We start from the raw sequence: 16958 nt of genomic DNA, 5'->3' as shown, positions 1-16958 counted from the left end.
AGAGAGAGAGAGAGAGAGAGAGAATGTTCCCTGAAGATTCCTGTTTTCCATGGATTAACTTTCAGTTAAGGCATTTTAATTTCACAGTACAGCAATGGCAGTTGAATCTGTCTTGCACTGTTCTGAGACTGATTTGAAGTGTTTTCAGTGGACAAAGAAGATGAGAGATTATTGTAGTGTTTGCCAGAAAAGATTTTCTGACAAACTCCCTTGATTAGGTCGATGATATGGTGTCACTTTTTAAGCAGCTAAAGTCTCTTTATTGTTAAAGAGCTCGTCAAGTGAAAATCAAGTTTTATACCTTGTTAACATGTCCATGTGCTGGAAGACATGTCATGAGTAAAATAAGAATTGAAACCATGGCTGAGCACTTTCACCTAGAAACTGCAGTGTACCGATGGCAGCCTCACAAACATTGATTCGTACTTCAGAACCAATCCTGTCAACTTGAAAGGTGGGACGATTTTTTATCACTATTCTTCTTTAGAATCAGTTTCCAGCTTAAGCATGGATGGCTGATTTTTCCCAATATTAGAGCTTGCCATTGTATAACAGTGTAGTTTTACAGTGTTTGAACAGAGATGTGCTACAGCTGAACTGGTGTGTTTAAGCTGCAGTGAGTGGTAGAGGAGGGATTGTAGGAAGAGTGGGGACTTCATAGGTCCATACTCTAAAGATAACATCAGTACAATGGTACAAGTAAGCCCTAAGAGGAGGGATCAGGTTTATGCAAAACAAGCTTTAAAATATGTAATTTTTTTACACGCAGGTGTGTTTTTGGGGTTACATCCCATGACGGAAGATAAACTTTAAAAATCAAAAATGTCACATTATCAAGAAAAAGCCATCAACATCGTGTTTATTTTGGGATATGTTTACGCGTGTCAGAATTGATTGCAAATTGCAAATATCCCTAAAAATACTGAGCAGCAGGAGTTTTTTGCTATTCTTCAAAGTCAGTGACAACTATTATTTCATCAAGTTTTTTTTTTTTTTTTCAAAAGCGCTTTTTTAATGATAGTGATAACTGTTGTTTCAGAGGATGTACAAGAATAAATATTGTAAATACAAATATAAATTTACTGTATCCAATCAGAACACTGCATTTCCACAACTGACTTGCAACCATGGTAGCCTAGGGACTGTATTGTAATATTAACATTTTTGTTTAGAGCTCAGGTGCTATGATCAGCACTGTGGCCTTACAGCACCCGCTGGTGGAACCTGCTGCTCAGATGGGACCTTCATGGGCTGGCTCCATGTGCTCCACCTTCTCCACACAGTCCAGAGATGTCTGCATAGCAGATTAATTGCTGATTTTAAATCAGCTGTAAATATGAGCATTCAAGGTTGTTGGATTCTTTGTGCTGGGCCTGCAATGGCAACCAGTCCAGGATATGACCTCTCACCCAATGTGTCTGCCTTCTGTGACCTTCAGTATAAAGCTGGCATAATGGATGTTAGATATTCAGCTTACAGAATGTCTTTAGGCCAGTGATTGCTATGTGACCTCTCACAGAGATGGAAAAAACACTTATATTTACAATATTGTGATCATAAAACAAAATCTGATATAATTTAGAGTGATCACAAACTACCCTAGGGTACTTTCTATATTGAGGTAGAACAAATGAGGCAATTCACAAAATCATTAGAGTGAAATAATTATTTTGTCACACTAAACAACAATACAATTGCTTGTATCTACTGTACATTCTAATCCAAAGTGCTTTTGAAATCATCCAAATATGAATATTTGAATGAAGCCTTGGCCCTTGATCACTGGCAACTGAAGTTGATGTTTCTCTGCGTCATGTTACACAAACTGCTCTCGTTTCAGTCCCAAAAATTCCAGTGCATTTCCAGCAAGCAGTTTTTCCTGCAACACAAAAGAGTACTCATCATATTAAATACTGGACTGGGTATTTAGTAAGAGCTTCAAAATAACTTCAGTCAGAAATCAGTAGTGTACACACAAAAAAATGTGAAAACTAGCAGAAATAAAGCTGTTCCTTTACATCTGTTGTGTGTGTGTGTAATCCCTTCTAACATTCTAACAAGGCTGTTCTCTGGCCTTTTCTCTGCATCGTAGAAATAAAGGAGAGGAAAGAATTGTTACCTTTAATGTGCCATCAAACTCATCCATTGACTCAATCAGCGATCCAGGCTGCAGTTCACCGAGGGGGAAAGGATAATCTGTCCCCAGCATCACTTTATCCTGGAAGATGAATTCATACATGTGAAGTTAGCCAACTAATTGAATGCTGAGCACATGAACAGTAAGTCTGTAAAAGTGTTGAAAGCAGAAATAGCGCCCATCATCAGTATAAACATTTCGAAGCATCAGTATTTCCACAAATAAGAATAGCAAAGTGCCACTTTTAAATAATCCAGGTACAGTTTCTGTATCCATGGCAAGGCTAAAGTGGTTTTCCAGAAATAACTGCTGAAGGGTTATTTTCACCTACACGTTCTCTACATTCAAAACTGCCAATACTCCCTCAGTGCCACCTTCTCAGACTACCAATAACTCATGACCTGTGTGTTGAGTGAATGATGAATAGAAGCTCACTTTTCCAATAATATCAACGAGCAGCTTGAGGGAGGTGGGATCATGAACCAGGGAGTCGGTGTAGAAAGATCCGAGGTATTTCCGTGGACTGAACATGTTGTCTACTGCACACAGGTCAGGGCGGACTTTGTGGCCATGTTCAATTCTACCGATGGTGAATGGGAAAGAGCCACCTGTAAGCAGAAAAATGAACACATTGAAGCTCAAACGACAAGACACAGTGGCTTGTTTGATTTTTAAATTGGACATGAGGTAAACATACTTTGTAACTGATGCTCAACTGTTTATATTATTCTGCTAGGACAATATAGTAAATGCAATTTATAGGCAAGATCCTGTGTGTTTTGTACCTCCGTGAGCAAAGCAGACTTTGAGTTTTGGAAATCTCTCGAAGACACCTCCAAATATCATTGAGCAAATAGCCATCGTTGTCTCTGAGGGCATTCCTTTGAGATAGAAAAGATAACGTTTGAATTATAAGGTAATATATGTGGACAATAAACTAAGCCCCAGAAGTTCAATAAAGACTTTTTTGTCACCACTGACTATAATCACAATAGATTAAATATGATGTGAATGATAAAATACTCAAAGAAATCAGCTGTGTTGGGGGCAAACAGATAGGGAAATATAGTGACATGGTTCTAATAGCTTCATCAATCCTTATAGGAGGCAGAGTATGATATTAGTGCAATGGTTTTGCAGTTGGTTTGGTGTGTTATCCACAGATGATTAAATATGGATCTACTACAATCACAAAATCATCACTTTTTCATGGGAGAATTGTTTTTATTTGCTATTGACTGGAGCGGACGTGATATTCAGTATCTCCTGTTTCAACTCCATATCCCTCACCCACCAGCCAAGGCAGCCAATACTTAGCCATCCTTCCATCTGTCTGCATGTCCCAGGGGTGGACAAATATGGAGCAGCCCAGCTCCTCTGCAGCCTGGATGGACAATAAACACATCAGTTTTTCTCAACAAATGCGATTTTAAATACAAACGGATGTCATGAAATGTAGGCACGACGGCGAATACTGACAAGATGAAATCATATAAGCATGCTATCATTATACACTGTCTTACAGCAAAGAAGGGGTAGAGTTCTGAAGCATTGAGGTCCCAGTTGTTGATATGTGACCCAATCTGCACCCCAGGGAAGCCTAGCTCCTTCACACAGCGCCTCATTTCCAGGACAGCCAGGTCAGGGGCTTGCATGGGCAGAGTACCAAGACCCACAAACCTCTTGGGGTGGCTACGCACAGTTTCCGCCAAATTATCATTTAAAAGGACACAAAGATCCAGTGTGTCATGAGGTTTGGCCTGTAATGCAAAAAGGAACACAGCAGACAAATGTGGCAATGAAAATGACATTTTTGTTTGTTCTTTTTTTCCCCCATTATTTTTGTGTTCTGAGTTGAAGAAGACCAGCTTTGCTGACAACTATATCAACCACTGTGGTATTGCACAATTTGCACCTTTTCTAATAGTAGAGGGTAGAGAGCTCACAGTTATTTAGGGAACAGTAAACACCGCCCTTTCAGGCCTGAAGCACACAGCAATAAAACATATTCGTTGCCTTGTTTTTGATTAAATTTACCTGTACATCGTGTGCACTTACCCAGTAACTGAACATCACAGGGACAGTTGAGAGGGCCTGAACTGAGACGCCTGAAAATCATTAACAGAAGAATCGTGTTTAAACACCGTTTAACTAAAACAGCAACAATCATGCATCATTTGTACATGTGCTCATTACCATGTTGATCCATGTCCCGTATGCGTGCATTTGCATCCCAGCAGTTTTCTTGTATCACTCGGAACAGCTTCCCATCCTTCATCATTTGTGCTTCACCCTGAATCACAACATTAATACCATCACAGCGCTAACTGAAATGACTACAAATGACATGTCCAGTGTCTCTTTGTAGGATAGTCTTGGCAGATTTTTTTTTCCTGTTCTTGATTATAAGATTTTCAAGTATATTTTTGGATTTAATATTATTTTGAAGTACAGCCACATGATGGCAGCAGACAGTTGATTCTTAATGGAAATGTTCCTATCTGGGTGAATCTACACCTGAGTTACAAAGAGGCTTAGAGTCCTCGTAGATCTTATTTTAGCATTGCCATCAAGACTTTTAATCAAATATTCATCCCCAGCGCCAGTTAGGTTTGTGCCACATTTAGCTTTTAATCCATGAGCACAGTCTGCTGCTACTAGGAGCTCAACCAATGTCTGACGCCTAAAGTTGCATCGGTTACACAGCCACCAAGCTGCTCTGTGTTCCGCTGTGTTTGAAGTGAATCATTCCGCTGATGCAGTGGCATCACGCTGAGTTCTGCAGCTGCTCACGTACCCAGGAGCAGCCTGACAGGTCCACAGGGTGGAGTGCACCCAGGATGAACCTGCTGTGTGCCCAGCAAGGTACGCAGTGCAAGTACGTAAGTGCTCCCTGCACCCTGACTGTACATACACAGAAAAAAAAGGAACAAACAAGGCAGTGACTCACCTTGCAGTGATGGTGAAGCTGGACAAACCCATCATATCCATATCTCTGAAGCATATGCAAAACACATGATTAATAATTGTATAGTTTTGAAATTCCACATATTTTATGTACCGGATTGTGTTGCACTGCTTAATTTTGATGTGAAATCTCTGTGCGACCCGGCATGGTATTTCTCATATATATTTCTCATACATTGTGCTATCCCATCTGTGAGGGTTCAGTCATGATCCTTCAGGACTATCCATTGGATCACTAAAAAGGAATGCCTTTTGAGGCTGTTGATGCTTTTGCATACAGATGAAGCTGGAAATAATGTACGTGAGAAACATAGCCAGTAAAGCCCCATTTCATATCCATGCAGATCAGCTGTACGTGTACTTAGTTGATGCCACTGAGGCGCTTCAGCTTTTCAAAATGCAAGATGGGTCTTACAGTCTTGTTTTAAATGTGAATCTGTGCCTTTGAGTATCTATTTCAGAGAAGCCTGCTTTAAATTAAATGTGTCCATGCCAGTTCAACAGTGGAGTTGATTTTAGGTTAACTTCAATGTTTAGAATAAGACTCGATGCTGTCTTTAGCAGCTCCAAAGACAAACTTAACATTGCTTTATTGACCTGATACCTAACATTATTTATTCCAATTTTCATCAGAGCTTCTTACAAACATGATTAAATTTTTTTAGACATTCACTACAGAGAAGGGTACATTCACTCCGGTTGTAAAACATGGTCAGATACAATGTGACTGATGTTACAATTTTTAAAGTGCTTCTCTGGTTGTTGAATAAACCATTAAAAAGTCATTTCTGTGTTAGAGTTACAGTACATATTTTTGTGTTTTCTCCATTGAAATGCTCCATTTTTGCCTGAAATGGTTTAGATGTAACTCTACATTGTTGCTTTGAATGCTTATTCCACCTATAATATGTCTTCTGGCATATGGGAAACACCATATGGACACGTCAATAAGGTTAAAAAAAATAGTTTCACAAGATGCTGTCTTATATGCCCTGATTTGTTTTTGTGCTACAAAAAGATGCTTTAATTTTTCACCTGGTCAGAATCTAAAAGCTGTTTATACTGACATGGAAACAGTGGTGATATACAATACTATGACACTGTGAAATTACATTAATCCTGGGAACTTTTATCTTCCACGAGTTTTAAACCGAACAGCCAATGAAAAAGTGAAGTGATAGGCTGCTGCACAACCTTCATACAGCAAAACAGACATGTACAATAGCTACACGTCTTTTCTTGTAGACAGGTAGACAGAAAGGAGGATACAAGTAAATGTTATTGTCATGCGAGGACGCCAGGCTGCAGACCGTGTCTCTTCAGTACTGGAAATCATTATCTAAAGCCAGGCCTACACGGTGACAAAGCTGTAAGAGCAGGAACAGATAAACCAAGGCCAGAACCTATTGATTAAAGTTTAACCATCCATAGAGAGCACAGATTTATGGAGTGAGCTGTTAAAGTCCTCGTTGACAAGTCATTGGGAAAAGTCTATATATTTTATCTTACTGGCTTTTAATAGTCTTGAATTCACACTCTGTCTGCCACATAAATGATACAGACCGATGTGTCTTCGAAATCCACTGAACCACTCAGACTGAGACCTTGTCTGTAGATTGTGAGGATCTGCTCAGACTGAGGCTCCAGGTATAAAAAAGTCTCTTAGATCCTGAATGAACTGGCAGTTCCTACCTGCTTCAAGTCGGGCCACTCCTTTGGTAAAATATGATTGTGAATATCAACCTTCATCCTTGTGATTGCTCTCAGGAAACCAGAGAAGTTTGCTGCCCAAGATATGCTGCAATAACTGTGTGTAAATTCACTCCCCGCCCTCAGGCAGAAACCAATGACCGACAGGTGACTGGCTGCTGCTGTTATTTATTACCTACTCTATTAAACAAGCAGAAAGTCGAATCCTGAGTCTGGAGGGGCTGTTGGTGCTCAGAAAGTTGTGTGATTGCCAGCTACATTATTTATGCACTAACACCAACACACACAAGCTCATAAAGCAGCATGTCTTTTGGCTACATGCCTAATGCTGAGTCAGAGTTTGATGCTTTATTCATTGTTTTAAGATGTCACATTATGATTGCACCTGGATGTCTTTTCTTGCAGGTATTTGACCAGGCTGGACAGATAAAAACCACAGACTGACTTAACGCTCATAGAATAAGTAACAGACTGACATTTTATATATGGATCCTTGTTTTTTAATCACTTTATATTCTCAATTACGCACAGCTCTGCGTGGCGGCGCCATCTGGTGGGTAGTAATTAGTGTATCCTCAGGTAAAATTTGGAAAGTAGACATTAGGTACAGCATAAGGTCATCTGTAGTAACAATGTAGAATTTATGCATTATGTGCTGCTTCTCTGGTGATCTGTGTAACTTTAGTTTTGGGCAGAAAGTCAAACTGTAAAATGCTTGAGTAATTCAGGGCAGATGTCACTGAGTATTACATGTAGCGGTTCTGTAGGGGAATTAGATGCTGAGTTATGAGAGGAGGAGAAAAGGAGGGAGGGGAGGAGGGGAAAACAACTTGCTGGCACCGCCTGCCACATTCACAGCAGATCTCAGCAATTTATCGCATCGTCGCATCTAACCCTAAACTGTCTCTAAGTGGCTCAGCCGGGCAGGGTATTTACATTGTGCCTGCAGCGCTGACTTCTCACAGAGGGAGTTGCTTCACCACTGATGCTGGGGAGATAAATCCGTTATCTCCCATCTTCTCTTATCGCCATCTCTTCTTTCCCCCCCACCTTGCGCAAGTGAGTCGACACCGGTGGCTTATTGGACGCGCTGGATGGCTGCTGCGCTTAGCGAACCGGTGTGAATCTTCTTTTCTTTTCATCGTCCTCACCTTCCTCTGCCTCTGAGACTGAAAAACTAAACAACAAACCGCAGCAACAATGACAGACCAGACGCCCCAGGAGTCCTACCCTGTCCCGGAGCCGACTGTTGTGGATCCCTGCCCGGCCACGGTGCGGAACGGCCAGTGCGCCCCGGATGGCTTCACCAACCACAGCCACCAGCAAACCAAAACCCCCACCGAGCCGGAGTCCTTCACCATGGGCCAGGAGATGAAAATCACAGATAGTGTGGAGGGAGAAGGTAACTTCAGACGTCCATGTCATGTGCTGGATGTGTATTTTAAAAGTTATGGATGTTCATGTGCGTGTTCCTTCTAGTGTGAGGTATTTTTAGCCTGCTCCCATTTGAATAATATATGATAGTCATACATCAGCAGGATTCACATTGGAGTACATGAAAAGTTAGTTTCGAAGCTTTCAAATCTGCCTCTAGACCCCCAAAGCCATTCATTCATTCATTCATTCATTCATTCATTCATTCATTCATTCATTCATTCATTCATTCATTCATTCATTCATTTGTTGTGGGCTACTTTGCCAATGTGAATTCAGTTATTCTTTGAAACATGCAACTCAAGGCACACAGAGCCTGCTTTAAGGCTGGATTCAGATACTAGTCACATGCATGTCCAACAAACCTTTAAGTGAGCATTTGCATCTGCTTAAGCATTTGTGTGCATGTGTGTATGCATGTGTCCGTGTGTGGTTTTTCACTAATATAAGCCCACTCATTATCTAATATGTGTGAAATGTGTAAAACAGAACATACCACAGTGGATAAGAAGAGGGCCTCAGTTACACAAGACATGCTAAGCCTCAGTTTATAGGTGTTTAGTTTAAGTTTATTAGTGCTTTGTGTGATTAGTCGATCAGATTTTGGGGGAGAGTTGATTGTTGTTGTTCACAGATATTGTTTCTTCCTTAAGCTTGAAAATGATACTAATGTGACTGAGTATGTCTTGGGTGGTTAGTGAAATCTGAAATGGTTTTTGTATTCATGGACTAAATTGTCAAGAGGTGGAGCCTTTGTTCAGTGCAGCTGAGGCTCATAGACCAGACTGCGGACTGTAGAACTAGGGAATATTTCTTCAGCTGTATAAATTGTGTTCTGTGGATGTAGATTGCCCAGACTAACAAAGATGCTGTTTCTGGTATGAGATGTTGTAGCTGATTTTTCCAATTGTCTTTTTTTTTTTTCGCTAAAAAAACCTGAATCATGTTCACCTCCATTGTATTGGTGACATTTCAGACTTGTTTATCTTTGTTTGTGTATTTTCCTTCTGGTAATTTGGACAAAGCAACATTTTAAATCAATTTGACAGGAAAACACTTAAAGCACTGTGTAGATCCAAAGGACAATAATACAACACCACAAATATATAGGCATATATCACATTACACTACAGTGGCAGGCCATTTTTCATTTCTTTTAAAAAATGCTATTCAAATTTTCTTTTAGGAAGCACCCATTTTCACACCGGCCCAACTAAAATATCAACAGTGACTTAGTGTAGTATAATAAACTAATACTATATAGTATCCTAGTATAATAGAGTTTTCACTATTAGACCAACCCTCTGTTGCCTTCATTTCTATTTACTTAAGTGATTAAACAAGTTCCATGCTTGTTGTAATGCCACTATGCAACATATTCTTGCATGCTAGAAGCAAAACTGAAAAGTCCTTATAATAATCCACTTGATACAGGAGAAAAATATTGCAATTCTCTGGAGGAAATAATAGTTGGAATTACATTGCTGAAAATAAAAAGGTGGTGACAGCTCTGATGGATTCATCCTGAGCACGAGCACTTTGTTCCCAATGATTTCAGGGAGTATAAATCTGTGCAGCAGCTCAGGTGTTTGCTGTGCAGAATAGAGCTCAGTTGGCTTTGTAAGATCACAATGATATGTCAGAAAATTAAAATAATGATGTCATTTCTCCTGTGTCACCAGCGTAAATTGCCCAAAGCCTTTCTATCAATTCGAGGATTGTATTGATCATGCTGCCATGTGATGTGACAGCAGTTTAATAAAGTTGATGAAAAGAAGGCAACATTTTACATTTGTTTGTTCAACGTCAAACACAGAATAACAGATTTCAAGAGTTCCATGTGAGCTCTGGTGAGCCCAGTTGTGATGCTATGGTAATAGGTTTTGGATTATTGCCAAAGGCTGGTATTAACTTATTTGCCTAATCCGCCTTCTCCAAAAAGATCACAATGAAAGATAATACAAGACAGATGCCATCAGCCACTTCTGGTGGTTTTCACGAACTTATTACACCACCAAGAAACGCGGCGGAGTTATGTGACCATCGGCGTATGTTTGTCCGTTTGTCTGTCTGTGCGCAATATTACTCAAAAACGGAATAACGGATCTGGATGAAATTCTCAGGAAAGGTCAGAAATGACACAAGGACCAAGTGATTAGATTTTGGCAGTGATGCAGCTTATAGTCTGGATCCACAGATTTGTTAAAGATTTCTGTATCATTGCGAGATAGCATCACGGTGTCACTGTAACTATGACAACAAGTGAACACTACGTCAGATGCCTGCTGACGATCACATGATTGTGATCCTACTACATATTGACCACTGTGGACTTATCGGGACTTTTCCGTCGGAAATCATGCAACGGCTGAGCAGCCTTGGCAAAGTACTGTGTTCTCTGAATGCTTTTCTTGTTAAAGATGTTTTTATTTTGTAAATTACTTAATGACGTGCCACTTGGCAGTTTTCTAATTTCTTAAGAAGGAGAGTAAGCACTTTAATTTAATTGTAGACTTTATACTCAAGAAATTGTGTTTTATACTCAATCCAAGTTTCTGATAACAACACTATGAAATCAGCAGTTATTTTCTCGGGCCCGACAAATCGCCTCTAGAGCCATAGACATCATAACATTGTAGATGTTTTACTATAAATTCACAAGGCTACATAGTATAAGTCGTCCAATTTGAACAACTATATAGAATCATATACAGTCTCCTGTGGTATAGTATGATGTTTTATTTACCCATCCATTCACCCCAACCTCTTCTCATGCTGTTTTTGTGGCTCTTCTCTTTAGCTTACTATTTCCTAAACTATGACTTTGATTATAATTACTGCAGCTAGTAAAGGGTGCCGCCACAATGACAATAGCTAATATACTTCCTGCACAAATAACCTACAGGGTCATAAACTGATGGAGTGCGCCTTTAAATGTATCTGATCAGTTGTGTTTCTTTACTCATGATATCAGGTAGGGCAATATGAATAAAGGTCATTATACAGAGATATTAAAGGCTATAAAAGGGGAAGAACTTTATTTTAAAAGTCAAGCCACTAAAATAGATGAAAAGCAAAGTCAAAGGTTAAAGAAACATTTAAGATCAATATATTTTTCACATTCACAGCCTCCCTTCCTATCTCCTGCCCCCGCTTTCTTCATCTCTGTCTGATTTACATAAATGTCCAAGCTGTTGATGTTAGAAAATGTAATCTATAAAAATATCTGTCTATGTTGCTCAGGTGTCACACATTACGTGGTGTAGTGACGTCAGATGGAACCACACTAAGATACACAGTACTGCATTAGGAGCAGGCTTTCAGATTATTTAAAAATGTAATTAATTTATCTCTTTCAGGTCACGCTCCTCCCAGGAGGATTATATTCACTCCTGTGCTTCCTTTGTACATGTGTATGGGTAGTGTGTAGTCGGCCTTTTCAGGCTGATGTTCATTATTTTTGGAAAAGAAAGGTGTGAAAGAGACAAGCGTCAAGAGGGACACACACAAACACACACCCGCACAGACCTGTGTGTGAGTCACATACAGACGCATGAGGAGATGTTGAGCACATGCCTTCTGTCTGATCCCCCAGCCGGGAATCATGTGAGCAAAGTGATTTACCATGCTGTCTCACTTCCCCCCTCTGCCACACACACAGCCACGCATACACATGCTGCTTTAGCAAAGTTTTGTAACGCAGTATTTTTAGCTGTTCTTCCAAATATGAAATTTAGACACCGCATTGGTTTCTCTTCAGTGTTTTTGATTAGCCTCTATTAGGTGCTAAATGTTCAATTTTGTGAAATGCAACAAGATATACACTGGCACAGGTATACATGGGTAAGTAGTCTTAATCAGTTCTTCAGTTGTGAACATAAAGCATTCATTTGGCAGTTATTAGTGGGTGGGGTGAACATTCCTTATACTTAAGCTTTCCTGAAGTGATCTGACCATTTATAAGCTACAAACTTAGAGCCATAGGAAGTCATGCTGGCGACTTGTAGCTTATCTGGCAGTTTGTTCAGGTTGTAAGATAAGTGTCTTGACATCAGGACAAATAACAAACACAATACGTAACATAACAAGACCGTTATTGCTTGAACGGATGCACATTTTAACATACACATATTTTTTGTTTCTATTACCGTAAATACAACATAAACCTAATTCTAACATTAACCCCGAAAGCCTGAAAAAGTGTGACCTGGCCAAAATGTCGTCCACACAAAGATAACTAGACAAGTACGTACACACACACACACACACACGCACACGCACACGCACACGCACACACACACACACACACACACACACACACACACACACACACACACACACCCACACACACACACACACACACACACACACACACACACACACACACACACACACACACACACACACACACCCAACATACACACACACACACACACATCACAGTCAGGACGCTAACCTTAACCAACTTTAGGATAACCTCAAACCAAGCCTGCATTCTAAAAATTCTTGGACCTTGTGTCACCAGAAGGAACATCTGCCCAAAATGTGATGGTGTAAATCGATTTGTGTCCTCACAAAATGAATACAAGTACACACCCACAACAAACACACACACATGCAGTATGACAGCTGACTTAATTTGTCCTGGCTGAGGCCTTCCGGATGATTTTTGGCTCCCTTTATGCCTAAGCCATGTGATTTTCACGATTTTCTTTCTTTTTGTGTCTTCAAAAAAATCAGTTCCAGCTAGAATAAACAAAATTACACCAGCAGCATGGTGAAAACCATTGGATGAATGAGTTTGTCCAATAGGCAGATGGCCTGTTTTTATGTTTTCCCCTTACATCAACACATTTATGTGTTTTCATGAAACCAGTATGAGTGACAGTGAAAGTTTTAATTACTCCACAAAGGAATGCAGTGGAGTTATGAGACGATCGGCGTACATTTGTCTGTTAATCTGTCCTTCCGTCTGTGCGCAACATTACTCAAAAACGGACGAAAGGATTTGGATGAAATTCTCAGGAAACGTCAGAAATGACACAAGGACCACCTCATTGGATTTTGGCAGTGATGCGACTTATAGTCTGGATCCATGGATTTGTTAAAAATTTCTGTTTCATTGCGAAATAGTGGCATGGCATCATTGCAGCTATGACAACAAGTGAACACTATGTCATGCATTTTTGGATCTTGGCCATATTAAAGAATTAAAGTCAGGATTTATCAGCCTTTACTGTTTGAACTTCTCTCATTCTCCTAAAATCTGTTTAATTTTTAGATCCCAAATGTATGCACATCTGAAACTGTCTGATTTGTCAGATATCAGATTCTGCCTTATCTTATCTCTTTGGCACCACTGAGAATACATTCAGTCATCTGCTCTGTTCCGTCAGTAACAGAATAAAAGCCTTTTTATTCTATTAAACCACAATGTGGCTTTATAAGCTCTCTGACAGCAGTTGTTCAGTCTTTGTGAAGTGCATATATATGGACTTTTAGCACATAGATGTGTTGGAACAGAGACTATTAGCTATGCCATTGTTTTTAAGGATGTTATGTAGGTTCATATTTTCATCAGTATATGATTTTACATTAGTTGTCATAACTTAGGCTTGAATTGATTGCTGTCAGGTTTAAAGATTTAAGGTTCAAGTAAGATTGGCTGGTTTGAATTTGGGTAGATGTACAGTTTTAGGTTCCAGGTTCCCTGCAACCAATGTCTCATCATGACAAAATAAAAAATTATGAAATATATCTGGGGGGGAGATTGAAAATGAAGATTTCTGCAATATTCCCAGTAGCTGAGTTCATTTTAAGCAAGTGGTTTACATCATGGAAGCCTTTTTTAGATTTTTGTAAATAGTTCTTTTTAATAATTTGTGACTTGAGTCCCACACAGAGTCCCACTGCAAAACACTTATCTCAATGAGAGAAAATATAATACTAGTTGTGTGTACAGAAATGGCTTCAACATCAAAACACTTTGCAGCTCTCATACACAGTTACATTCTCATTCTATTTTAAATACAAACAACAAAAAGCATAAAGGATTCAAGTTTAAATCTAAGATGTCCTACTTATTTGAACTTCGAAAAGTAAATTCGGTTTCTGTTTTTTATTGTGCATAAACTACCCCTAAATGAAGGAATTAAAGTAACTTCCAAATAATGAACACTGAATTGTTTTGTAATCATTTGGTACAGTCGGTTCAGAGGTTAAAAAGCTGAGAGTTGTTTTTGCCTTCATTAGCTCCCATTATCTACTTGTTTTTGTAGCAACTATGACAGTCCTCGAGACAAATTTCTGCATAGAATGATGCCCAACAGCATTAAAATCTCGTTTGGATGTAAAAGTTCAGACTCATAAATAATGCATGAATCTGCAGAGTCAGTCCTCACATTTCATGACAATGAAAGCGCTTTCAGCAGTTCAGAATCTGGGCTGTTTGGTCTGTGACTTCAAGCAAAGACTTCTCACACAACAGGCGGTCTGTAACCCAAGGGCGCAGGTTTGATCTCCTTGGAAGTTTTGTTTCCCTTTTTTTGCTTATCAACACTGAATCATGGTCAGTCTCTTTGGCTGATTTTTTAAAAATATAATTTACAAAAAAGACTTTTATGTTAAAGGGAAAACTGGTTTCTGCAAAGTAATGTCAATGAATTAAAAATATAAAATGTAAATTAAGTGATTGCACAAGTTTTCACCTCCTTTAAAGTGACCCACCTAATTCAATGCAAGTGCAGCCAGTTGGTGCAAGAAGTGACACATTTATGAAATGGAGACCATCTGAATATAGTGAGTGTGTCAAATGACTGGAGTATAAAGACACCTGTATCGAAAGGTCCAGTCACTGATGAATCAGTACCACTGGCTATAGCTGCACTATGAAGATAAAAGAATACTTATTGAAAAGTGTAAGTCAGGAGATGAGTCATACGGCAAAGTGGCAGTGAATACTTTTACTTAAGATCTGTATTTACATTTAATGAAAACCATACACTGTAACACCAATCAAAGACTAAAAGACATAGCCTCTGTGAGGACACACTGGAATTATATAATATGGCTGCTCAAAAATTGGTAGAATGGTGCCCCAGTATCTCAACAGGTTGAGTGGTTGACCCATTAACAGGGGCTATAATCCCCGACGCAGCAGTTTGAATCCAGCTTATGGCCCCTTGCTGCAGGTCCTTCCCACTTTCCTGTCTTCCTCTCTCTACTGTCCTGTCAATTAAGTTAAAAGGTAAAAAAGAAACAGAAAAAAAAGAATAAAAACTTGGTAGGGACACGTAACTATATGATCTATATGGAAGCCTACACCCTTGCATTAAGAAATGTATGTAAATTGTTAGACTGGTCACCAAGGAATTATGTGACGATCAAAGTACGTTTGTCCGTCTGTTTGTCTGTTAGCAACATTACTCAAAAACAGACTAGCAGATTTGGATGAAATTCTCAGGGAAGGTCAGAAATGGCACAATGACCAACTGATTAGATTTTGGCAGTGATCTTGCTTATAATCTGGATCCACGGATTTGCTAAAGATTTCTGTCTTGCGAGATCGCAGCAAGCGCCACTGTAACTATGACAACAAGTGAACACTACATCAGCTGCCTGCTGACGATCACATGATTGCGATCCTACTACAAATTGCCCACTCTGACTTATCAGAACTTATCCGTCGGAAGTGATGTAAGGAACAATTGATTACATTGTGGAGGTGTTTCCGAATCCCATCACATCCCGTCTCCGCTACATATTTAGGTCACGCGATTCGATATCCACACATAACATACACATGCATAACACATGCTTGTGCTCACCGCAAGGTAATTTTTTATTAAAGATTTAATTTGTCAGAAATTATACAACAACTGAGCAGTTTGGTGGAGTACTGCACTCGCTGAGTGCTTTTCCTGTTCTGCATATGTATTAAGTCTGTTAGGTTTGTTAACAAAGTCTGGTTGCTATTTCTCCAAATGTAATTGTAGCATAAGACAATTTTTCTCACCTTATCTAAAGAATCCTTGACTTATTTATGTCAAAGACTTTGAATAAAAATTGATGAACCTTCTATGACCTCACCCAAAGGTTTTTCCAGACAGCAGTTTTGAAGCTCAGTGTGCAGACTTTGTTCGTCACACTCTTGGCAGTGCTTGACTCTTCTGAACTTCTGACTACTTAACAAAATGAGCAAAGAAATGGAGCGTTAGTGGAGCTGAGGCAGTCCATTCTATCTTCTGTGGTCCACGGACTGTCCTATGATGGCACCCACCCACCAGTCAAAGCAGGCACACCCTTAATTATGCATAATTTCAAGATTTAGTACAGTTTCAATAAATTAGTTAAAGAAAAAAAATCACCCCTTGTCATGAACTGGGAATTAGCAATAGAGACCAAAATGGTTTATTGAACCAATCTGTAAACATGTTTATTTCTCCTGCATAGTTAGACATTTTAACATTGGTATCTATGGAGACTGACAAGTGGCTGTTTGAGGTACTGCAGTTTGTGGGACTTCCACATTGGCTTCATCTTTTTAGCTTGGAGGTTGCATTTTGATTTATAATCACTTTTATCTTTAAAGACGGTTCATTTAGAATATTAACCGATATTTTTGTATTATTTTGAGGGACTGCTACATTGTGTTTGTGTTACATTACTTCGATATGGTAAGGGCTATTTGTGATTTACTGTGGCTCCTGTT

The 16958-nt window shown here is 39.4% G+C and overlaps 2 protein-coding genes across 2 annotated transcripts in view; one reads left to right on the top strand and one right to left on the bottom strand.

The window, feature by feature from the left end:
* Positions 1-1651: 1651 nt before the first annotated feature.
* Positions 1652-6918, bottom strand: acmsd (aminocarboxymuconate semialdehyde decarboxylase). Its single transcript, XM_023291839.3, has 10 exons — positions 6797-6918; positions 5088-5132; positions 4334-4430; positions 4196-4245; positions 3661-3897; positions 3428-3521; positions 2923-3018; positions 2573-2745; positions 2120-2218; positions 1652-1879 (listed from the first exon to the last, which is right to left on the bottom strand). Exons 1-10 carry the CDS (start codon positions 6851-6853, stop codon positions 1817-1819), a joined length of 1011 nt encoding a protein of 336 aa, XP_023147607.2. The 5' UTR covers positions 6854-6918; the 3' UTR covers positions 1652-1816.
* A 717-nt stretch (positions 6919-7635) lies between these two features.
* Positions 7636-16958, top strand: part of tmem163a (transmembrane protein 163a) — a 72701-nt gene continuing 63378 nt past the window's right edge. The window contains exon 1 of the mRNA XM_023291843.3: positions 7636-8216. Coding sequence (XP_023147611.1) covers positions 8015-8216 — 202 coding nt within the window. The 5' untranslated portion in view covers positions 7636-8014. The remainder of the gene's footprint in view (positions 8217-16958) is intronic.

Source organism: Amphiprion ocellaris, chromosome 11, assembly GCF_022539595.1.
Source record: "Amphiprion ocellaris isolate individual 3 ecotype Okinawa chromosome 11, ASM2253959v1, whole genome shotgun sequence".
Lineage (NCBI taxonomy): Eukaryota > Metazoa > Chordata > Actinopteri > Pomacentridae > Amphiprion > Amphiprion ocellaris.
Note: the sequence above shows the minus strand (reverse complement) of the source record. Positions and strands in the feature narration are given on the sequence as shown.